At 41.0% G+C, this 10,022-nt stretch overlaps 1 protein-coding gene across 1 annotated transcript; it reads left to right on the forward strand.

Moving 5' to 3' along the window:
- The first annotated feature begins 3,780 nt into the window (after window positions 1–3,780).
- On the forward strand, window positions 3,781–9,587 carry LOC123756983 (uncharacterized PE-PGRS family protein PE_PGRS54-like). The gene is made up of 3 exons (XM_069331706.1): window positions 3,781–3,812; window positions 4,364–8,034; window positions 8,065–9,587. The coding sequence occupies exons 1-3, from the start codon at window positions 3,781–3,783 to the stop codon at window positions 9,585–9,587; spliced, it is 5,226 nt and encodes a 1,741-aa protein (XP_069187807.1).
- The last annotated feature ends 435 nt before the right edge of the window (window positions 9,588–10,022 follow it).

Genomic DNA, 10,022 nt, shown 5'->3' on the forward strand with positions numbered 1-10,022 from the left:
CATACTATTGACGTTACTGGCCGACATTGTCCAGATATGATAGGAGCTAAATTTGCTCCACATGTCTCGGAGGTGACACAACAATGGCTGCCCTCCTTCCCCCTCTGACGCCTGGCTTACATTGTCCACATTTCAGAAAGTGATAGAAGGGTCACATTTACTCTACTTTAATATTGATAATTAAGTTAATTTATATAAGATGTTTTTATGATGGTAAAGTCCAAAGACTAATGTATTTAAGAATAATTCCCACCATAATAGGTGGTGATTTATAATAGTATGTGGTGATGATATCCCGTTTTCTATAGATGGTAATTCCACTACAAGTTACGTTTTCTATGGGTAACTTGTTTATACAATACAGCTATTATCTGTATGATATATTAAATGGTGTCGGATTTTCCGACATAATTCCCCAGGGGGCTGCTCACGGGTCGAAGTCCTATTTAGAACAGACGAACACCGATACTCCTCCTTCGAATTATTAGATTAATTTGATGTTAGTAGTTAGTAATCACACATTTGTGCGTCTGTTCGTGCAGGACGGATGTCCCGTACTAGAGTTGCAGGGGTTAGAAGTCTAATGCGATTTCATTTCCCTGTCAACTCTTGAAAGGCTAATATTCAAGCCTAATCACATATTATTTAACCCAGAAGACTGGATGTGATCAAGTACTACAGTCAAGTATGATTCAGGGACTGCAGTGAGATCAGTGACATTAGATATAACTTGAAGTTTCTTCAGGTAACTGGTCACTGATATATAAACACTGAGGCCCATGGAATACATCTTGATTAAATAATAAATGTATCAAATCAGTCATCAGATTTATTGGGGTTTAATTTAGTTAATTGATTCAGAAGATTGAATAGCTCATCATTAAAGTAAAGTATGGTTCTGAGACTGCAGTGGGTTCAGTGACATTGGTCGCAGTGACTTGTAGCTGTTTTAGGCTACTGTTCACTGATTTGCCACTGAAGCCTCATGAACTCATCTTCAGCTTCAAATGATGATACTAACATCAACCTCTGTTACTATAGTCAGCTGTAATCTCCTTAGTATAATGCTACTGGAGAAATATAATCAGCTGACAAATTTAGATTTCTACTGGTATTGTTTATCTGCAGGCATAGGTCTCCTCAGGCTTGATACTGGGCCTGAGAGTAATTTACCTCCTGCAGAGTTTAACATGGTTATGCCCTGATATTTAGTAGGGCTACCAATGAATTGATGGTAGTAGTCTGTCCCCACAAGGACAGCCATTTGGCATTTGATTTGCTCAAATTTACCTGCAGCTGCTTGATAATAGCTTTCCAGGTCAGCATAATCAACTGTTAATTGTTGTGACAAATCTTCACATTTCTTGATCTGTCTTGTTAAGTGGCCTTTAAGACCTGCAAGGGTTCTTTTCATTCTCCCTGCATTATCCATACTGGCTCGTTGGTGAAGCCTTGTGGGGCTTGTACTTGGGCTGCTCATAATACTGAACAAACACTAATGGTAGCCTAGGGTAAATTCTGCACTCACTAGGCAATAATCCTACCTCTACTAGAGGTTAGCACTTAAAATTAATACACATTATATATATATACAATCATACACACTAATGATTTGAGTGATAAACCAGTGTCACTGGAAGTACCTTTAGGTTAGCTCTTCTATATCACCCTAGGATGGTAGAGACACTAATTAATCACTCAAAGGTGAAATGATCATAAGTAAATTATTATATATACAACTCAACTCGAGTTGATAAAAATTACACCCAAAATAGGGTCTGGACCATTCATTAATGGTGTTAGGTTGTTTAATATAGTACAACTGACTATAGTAATAATGGGACTAGGATGAACGATAATAGTTCAACTAGTCATATCCTACCCTGTTGTGGGATGGCAATTAGTAAATATTATATTGAGAACACTAGTGCAGTATATATTAAATGATTCTCTATTTTGGAGAAATAATATACACAATTATTGATAATAGCCTCTTAATTAGCCTCTATGAAACTTCTAATATTATCTAGAAGTATTAAATATTATTAGTGACCTCGCGAAATAAACTCCACAAAATTCGTAGATAATCTCTCGCGAAATGTAACACCACGAAATCCGTGAACAATCTCGCGACACAGTCACTAATTTGGCTGGTTCTATATTAGCGCTGTCATTCCACAGAATAACACGCCACCAAATCTGTGGGTGTGCATGAAACCGCTGACGAAGCTGAACTGGGCTGAGGGAGGCTCCTGAGCTCCCACGAGGCTTCGCCGCTGTCTAGACTGGCTTTGTTTAAATAACACTGCACTAGTATATTTAATGAATCCACTGGTTAACTGGTTCATCCGGTACTAAGATGACCAAATGTGGGTTCAAAGGATCAAATAATCCGTCATCCGGTTCGAAGATGACCAAATAATGTGGGAACCGACCTCTGAGATTTATATTTATTTAATTTATATGAATTTATATTTACGTTAATTTATATACTTCGATAGCAATTTGTATAATAATGAGTGGACTGTATTTCTGCAATAATCTCATAATCTCACAAATCGATCCTCTACACATTAGGGGGGGTTTATTAGTTTATATATATATGCAGCCAATCAAACTACAGTATTAACTACATACATTGAAAAGGTTCCTTATCTTATAGTACAGCAGGTTAGTCCACCAGGTATAACTAGGGTGTAGACACCAAATTATCCTCTTTGAGGTAGCTTCCTCACCCAGTAACTGGTGCACAAAGTCTTCCATCCTCGTCTTGACCTGTCAAAAGTGCGCTAGCTGTGAAGCCAGAATCCTATATATGACAAGCTATATCAGAGAAAACACTATACAGTACATGGAACATTGAAGACCTGGCTTAATTACCTTTAGTTTGAGGCTTCCACGTGATCTAACCGGGTCACCCTATATCCTGACATTAATGGCCATAAATGAATGATAAACGGGTTTCGGATAGACACTTAACTTGAATTTGTAGACAGCGTGTTGACAATGGTACACCTTTGGTTTCCATAACACTACGTCCAAGTAAATTTAACAGGAGCCGAATTTGCTCCCGTGTGAGCCTCTGGTCTCAATCAACAATGGCTGTTTAACACTCCATACTATTGACGTTACTGGCCGACATTGTCCAGATATGATAGGAGCTAAATTTGCTCCACATGTCTCGGAGGTGACACAACAATGGCTGCCCTCCTTCCCCCTCTGACGCCTGGCTTACATTGTCCACATTTCAGAAAGTGATAGAAGGGTCACATTTACTCTATTTTAATATTGATAATTAAGTTAATTTATATAAGATGTTTTTATGATGGTAAAGTCCAAAGACTAATGTATTTAAGAATAATTCCCACCATAATAGGTGGTGATTTATAATAGTATGTGGTGATGATATCCCGTTTTCTATAGATGGTAATTCCACTACAAGTTACGTTTTCTATGGGTAACTTGTTTATACAATACAGCTATTATCTGTATGATATATTAAATGGTGTCGGATTTTCCGACAACCCCCGACGGCTGGGACCCCACGCCTAGGTCAGTCTTGTAGACCTAAGATGACCCCCGACGGCTGGGACCCCACGCCTAGGTCAGTCTTGTAGACCTAAGATGACCCCCGACGGCTGGGACCCCTCGCCTAGGTCAGTCGTGTAGACCTAAGATGACCCCCGACGGCTGGGTCCCCACGCCTAGGTCAGTCTTGTAGACCTAAGATGACCCCCGACGGCTGGGTCCCCACGCCTAGGTCAGTCTTGTAGACCTAAGATGACCCCCGACGGCTGGGACCCCACGCCTAGGTCAGTCGTGTAGACCTAAGATGACCCCCGACGGCTGGGTCCCCACGCCTAGGTCAGTCTTGTAGACCTAAGATGACCCCCGACGGCTGGGTCCCCACGCCTAGGTCAGTCTTGTAGACCTAAGATGACCCCCGACGCCCGGGTCCCCACGCCTAGGTCAGTCTTGTAGACCTAAGATGACCCCCGACGCCTGGGTCCCCACGCCTAGGTCAGTCTTGTAGACCTAAGATGACCCCCGACGCCTGGGACCCCACGCCTCCAAGAGCCCTCCGGAGCTCATACACTTTACTAAACGTAAACAAACTCGCCAAAGATTGAGAAAAGATGTAGAGGTCCGTTAGTGCTTGAGTAAGTGCTCGGTGAATCTGGCCCCTGGTCATGGAACAGTCTCCTAGTTCACTTTCTGGTCACCCAGACTGTTGGTGCTCGCAGCATGCTGTCGGAAGTGGAAATAATGGTCCCTGTGATGCAGCTGTTTCGTAAGTGTTTGTCATGTTGCCCTCCGCATCATTTTCCCCAAGTTGGTGCTTGTGTCCACGTTGTTCTTGTAGAGCATCGCTGTGTGGTGCTGGCAGTGCTGGGGGGGGGGGAGTTAATGGTGGAGTTAAGGGGGTGGTTAGAGGTGGAGTTAATGGTGGAGTTAATGGTGGAGTTAATGGTGAAGTTAATGATGAAGTTAATGGTGGAGTTAATGATGAAGTTAATGGTGTAGCTAGAGGTGGAGTTAATGGTGTAGTTAATGATGAAGTTAATGGTGTAGTTAGAGGTGAAGTTAATGGTGTAGTTAATGGTGGAGTTAATGGTGTAGTTAATGATGAAGTTAATGGTGGAGTTAATGGTGGAGTTAATGGTGGAGTTAATGATGAAGTTAATGGTGTAGCTAGAGGTGGAGTTAATGGTGTAGTTAATGATGAAGTTAATGGTGTAGTTAGAGGTGAAGTTAATGGTGGAGTTAATGGTGAAGTTAATGGTGTAGTTAGAGGTGAAGTTAATGGTGTAGTTAATGATGAAGTTAATGGTGTAGTTAGAGGTGAAGTTAATGGTGTAGTTAATGATGAAGTTAATGGTGTAGTTAGAGGTGAAGTTAATGGTGGAGTTAATGGTGAAGTTAATGGTGTAGTTAGAGGTGAAGTTAATGGTGGAGTTAATGGTGAAGTTAATGGTGGAGTTAATGGTGTAGTTAGAGGTGAAGTTAATGGTGGAGTTAATGGTGTAGTTAGAGGTGGAGTTAATGGTGGAGTTAGAGGTGGAGTTAATGGTGTAGTTAGAGGTGAAGTTAATGGTGTAGTTAATGATGAAGTTAATGGTGTAGTTAGAGGTGGAGTTAATGGTGTAGTTAGAGGTGAAGTTAATGGTGTAGTTAGAGGTGAAGTTAATGGTGTAGTTAATGATGAAGTTAATGGTGTAGTTAATGGTGTAGTTAGAGGTGGAGTTAATGGTGGAGTTAGAGGTGGAGTTAATGGTGTAGTTAGAGGTGAAGTTAATGGTGTAGTTAGAGGTGAAGTTAATGGTGTAGTTAATGATGAAGTTAATGGTGTAGTTAGAGGTGAAGTTAATGGTGTAGTTAATGATGAAGTTAATGGTGTAGTTAGAGGTGAAGTTAATGGTGGAGTTAATGGTGAAGTTAATGGTGTAGTTAGAGGTGAAGTTAATGGTGGAGTTAATGGTGAAGTTAATGGTGGAGTTAGAGGTGGAGTTAATGGTGTAGTTAGAGGTGAAGTTAATGGTGGAGTTAATGGTGTAGTTAGAGGTGGAGTTAATGGTGGAGTTAGAGGTGGAGTTAATGGTGTAGTTAGAGGTGAAGTTAATGGTGTAGTTAATGATGAAGTTAATGGTGTAGTTAGAGGTGGAGTTAATGGTGTAGTTAGAGGTGAAGTTAATGGTGTAGTTAGAGGTGAAGTTAATGGTGGAGTTAATGGTGAAGTTAATGGTGTAGTTAGAGGTGGAGTTAATGGTGGAGTTAATGGTGAAGTTAATGGTGTAGTTAGAGGTGAAGTTAATGGTGGAGTTAATGGTGAAGTTAATGGTGTAGTTAGAGGTGAAGTTAATGGTGTAGTTAGAGGTGAAGTTAATAGTGTAGTTAATGGTGAAGTTAATGGTGTAGTTAGAGGTGAAGTTAATGATGTAGTTAATGGTGAAGTTAATGGTGTAGTTAATGGTGAAGTTAATGGTGTAGTTAATGGTGAAGTTAATGGTGGAGTTAGAGGTGAAGTTAATGGTGGAGTTAGAGGTGGAGTTAATGGTGGAGTTAGAGGTGGAGTTAATGGTGTAGTTAGAGGTGAAGTTAATGGTGTAGTTAATGGTGAAGTTAATGGTGTAGTTAGAGGTGAAGTTAATGATGTAGTTAATGGTGAAGTTAATGGTGTAGTTAATGGTGAAGTTAATGGTGGAGTTAGAGGTGGAGTTAATGGTGGAGTTAATGTTGAAGTTAATGGTGTAGTTAATGGTGTAGTTAGAGGTGGAGTTAATGGTGGAGTTAGAGGTGAAGTTAATGGTGTAGTTAATGTTGAAGTTAATGGTGTAGTTAATGGTGTAGTTAGAGGTGGAGTTAATGGTGGAGTTAGAGGTGGAGTTAATGGTGTAGTTAGAGGTGAAGTTAATGGTGTAGTTAGAGGTGAAGTTAATGGTGTAGTTAATGATGAAGTTAATGGTGTAGTTAGAGGTGAAGTTAATGGTGTAGTTAATGATGAAGTTAATGGTGTAGTTAGAGGTGAAGTTAATGGTGGAGTTAATGGTGAAGTTAATGGTGTATTTAGAGGTGAAGTTAATGGTGGAGTTAATGGTGAAGTTAATGGTGGAGTTAGAGGTGGAGTTAATGGTGTAGTTAGAGGTGAAGTTAATGGTGGAGTTAATGGTGTAGTTAGAGGTGGAGTTAATGGTGGAGTTAGAGGTGGAGTTAATGGTGTAGTTAGAGGTGAAGTTAATGGTGTAGTTAATGATGAAGTTAATGGTGTAGTTAGAGGTGGAGTTAATGGTGTAGTTAGAGGTGAAGTTAATGGTGTAGTTAGAGGTGAAGTTAATGGTGTAGTTAATGATGAAGTTAATGGTGTAGTTAGAGGTGAAGTTAATGGTGGAGTTAGAGGTGGAGTTAATGGTTTAGTTAATGGTGAAGTTAATGGTGGAGTTAGAGGTGGAGTTAATGGTGGAGTTAGAGGTGAAGTTAATGGTGGAGTTAGAGGTGGAGTTAATGGTGGAGTTAGAGGTGGAGTTAATGGTGGAGTTAGAGGTGGAGTTAATGGTGGAGTTAGAGGTGGAGTTAATGGTGGAGTTAATGGTGGAGTTAATAGTGGAGTTAATGGTGGAGTTAATGGTGGAGTTAGAGGTGGAGTTAATGGTGGAGTTAATGGTGGAGTTAGAGGTGGAGTTAATGGTGGAGTTAATGGTGGAGTCAGAGGTGGAGTTAATGGTGTAGTTAGAGGTGGAGTTAATGGTGGAGTCAGAGGTGGAGTTAATGATGGAGTTAATGGTGGAGTTAATGGTGGAGTTAATGGTGGAGTTAATGGTGGAGTTAATGGTGGAGTTAGAGGTGAAGTTAATGGTGGATTTAATGGTGGAGTTAATGGTGGAGTCAGAGGTGGAGTTAATGGTGGAGTTAATGGTGGAGTTAATGGTGGAGTCAGAGGTGGAGTTAATGGTGGAGTTAATGGTGGAGTTAGAGGTGAAGTTAATGGTGGAGTTAATGGTGGAGTTAATGGTGGAGTTAATGGTGGAGTTTATGGTGGAGTTAATGGTGGAGTTAATGGTGGAGTTAATGGTGGAGTTAATGGTGGAGTTAGAGGTGGAGTTAGAGGTGGAGTTAATGGTGGAGTTAATGGTGGAGTTAATGGTGGAGTTAATGGTGGATTTAGAGGTGGATTTAGAGGTGGAGTTAATGGTGGAGTTAATGGTGGAGTTAATGGTGGAGTTAATGGTGGAGTTAGAGGTGAAGTTAATGGTGGAGTTAATGGTGGAGTTAATGGTGGAGTCAGAGGTGGAGTTAATGGTGGAGTTAATGGTGGAGTTAATGGTGGAGTCAGAGGTGGAGTTAATGGTGGAGTTAATGGTGGAGTTAGAGGTGAAGTTAATGGTGGAGTTAATGGTGGAGTTAATGGTGGAGTTAATGGTGGAGCTAATGGTGGAGTTTATGGTGGAGTTAATGGTGGAGTTAATGGTGGAGTTAATGGTGGAGTTAGAGGTGGAGTTAATGGTGGAGTTAATGGTGGAGTTAATGGTGGAGTTAATGGTTGAGTTAATGGTGGAGTTAATGGTGGAGTTAATGGTGGAGTTAGAGGTGGAGTTAGAGGTGGAGTTAATGGTGGAGTTAATGGTGGAGTTAATGGTGGAGTTAATGGTGGAGTTAATGGTGGAGTTAATGGTGGAGTTAGAGGTGGAGTTAATGGTGGAGTTAATGGTGGAGTTAGAGGTGGAGTTAATGGTGTAGTTAGAGGTGAAGTTAATGGTGGAGTTAATGGTGTAGTTAGAGGTGGAGTTAGAGGTGGAGTTAATGGTGTAGTTAGAGGTGAAGTTAATGGTGTAGTTAATGATGAAGTTAATGGTGTAGTTAGAGGTGGAGTTAATGGTGTAGTTAGAGGTGAAGTTAATGGTGTAGTTAGAGGTGAAGTTAATGGTGTAGTTAATGATGAAGTTAATGGTGTAGTTAGAGGTGAAGTTAATGGTGGAGTTAGAGGTGGAGTTAATGGTTTAGTTAATGGTGAAGTTAATGGTGGAGTTAGAGGTGGAGTTAATGGTGGAGTTAGAGGTGAAGTTAATGGTGGAGTTAGAGGTGGAGTTAATGGTGGAGTTAGAGGTGGAGTTAATGGTGGAGTTAGAGGTGGAGTTAATGGTGGAGTTAGAGGTGGAGTTAATGGTGGAGTTAATGGTGGAGTTAATAGTGGAGTTAATGGTGGAGTTAATGGTGGAGTTAGAGGTGGAGTTAATGGTGGAGTTAATGGTGGAGTTAGAGGTGGAGTTAATGGTGGAGTTAATGGTGGAGTCAGAGGTGGAGTTAATGGTGTAGTTAGAGGTGGAGTTAATGGTGGAGTTAATGGTGGAGTCAGAGGTGGAGTTAATGATGGAGTTAATGGTGGAGTTAATGGTGGAGTTAATGGTGGAGTTAATGGTGGAGTTAATGGTGGAGTTAGAGGTGAAGTTAATGGTGGATTTAATGGTGGAGTTAATGGTGGAGTCAGAGGTGGAGTTAATGGTGGAGTTAATGGTGGAGTTAATGGTGGAGTCAGAGGTGGAGTTAATGGTGGAGTTAATGGTGGAGTTAGAGGTGAAGTTAATGGTGGAGTTAATGGTGGAGTTAATGGTGGAGTTAATGGTGGAGTTAATGGTGGAGTTTATGGTGGAGTTAATGGTGGAGTTAATGGTGGAGTTAATGGTGGAGTTAATGGTGGAGTTAGAGGTGGAGTTAGAGGTGGAGTTAATGGTGGAGTTAATGGTGGAGTTAATGGTGGAGTTAATGGTGGAGTTAATGGTGGAGTTAGAGGTGAAGTTAATGGTGGAGTTAATGGTGGAGTTAATGGTGGAGTCAGAGGTGGAGTTAATGGTGGAGTTAATGGTGGAGTTAATGGTGGAGTCAGAGGTGGAGTTAATGGTGGAGTTAATGGTGGAGTTAGAGGTGAAGTTAATGGTGGAGTTAATGGTGGAGTTAATGGTGGAGTTAATGGTGGAGCTAATGGTGGAGTTTATGGTGGAGTTAATGGTGGAGTTAATGGTGGAGTTAATGGTGGAGTTAGAGGTGGAGTTAATGGTGGAGTTAATGGTGGAGTTAATGGTGGAGTTAATGGTTGAGTTAATGGTGGAGTTAATGGTGGAGTTAATGGTGGAGTTAGAGGTGGAGTTAGAGGTGGAGTTAATGGTGGAGTTAATGGTGGAGTTAATGGTGGAGTTAATGGTGGAGTTAATGGTGGAGTTAATGGTGGAGTTAGAGGTGGAGTTAATGGTGGAGTTAATGGTGGAGTTAGAGGTGGAGTTAATGGTGGAGTTAATGGTGGAGTTAGAGGTGGAGTTAATGGTGGAGTTAGGGGTGGAGTTAATGGTGGAGTTAATGGTGGAGTTAGAGGTGGAGTTAATGGTGTAGTTAATGGTGGAGTTAATGGTGGAGTTAATGGTGTAGTTAATGGTGTAGTTAGAGGTGGAGTTAATGGTGGAGTTAGAGGTGGAGTTAATGGTGGAGTTAGCGGTGGAGTTATGAGTACAGTTAAGGGTGTAATTTATGATGTAGTT

Source organism: Procambarus clarkii, chromosome 26, assembly GCF_040958095.1.
Source record: "Procambarus clarkii isolate CNS0578487 chromosome 26, FALCON_Pclarkii_2.0, whole genome shotgun sequence".
In the NCBI taxonomy this organism is placed as follows: Eukaryota; Metazoa; Arthropoda; class Malacostraca; order Decapoda; family Cambaridae; genus Procambarus; species Procambarus clarkii.

What these genes read in the sequence shown, in the direction of transcription:
- LOC123756983 (XM_069331706.1), top strand. Translation starts at nt 3,781, where the DNA reads ATGACCCCCGACGGCTGGGACCCCACGCCTAG. An exon ending in GGCTGGGACCCCACGCCTAG is followed by an intron (nt 3,813 to 4,363) that starts GTCAGTCGTGTA and finishes TTGTTCTTGTAG; the next exon opens with AGCATCGCTGTGTGGTGCTG. An exon ending in AGTTAATGGTGGAGTTAATG is followed by an intron (nt 8,035 to 8,064) that starts GTTGAGTTAATG and finishes TTAATGGTGGAG; the next exon opens with TTAATGGTGGAGTTAGAGGT.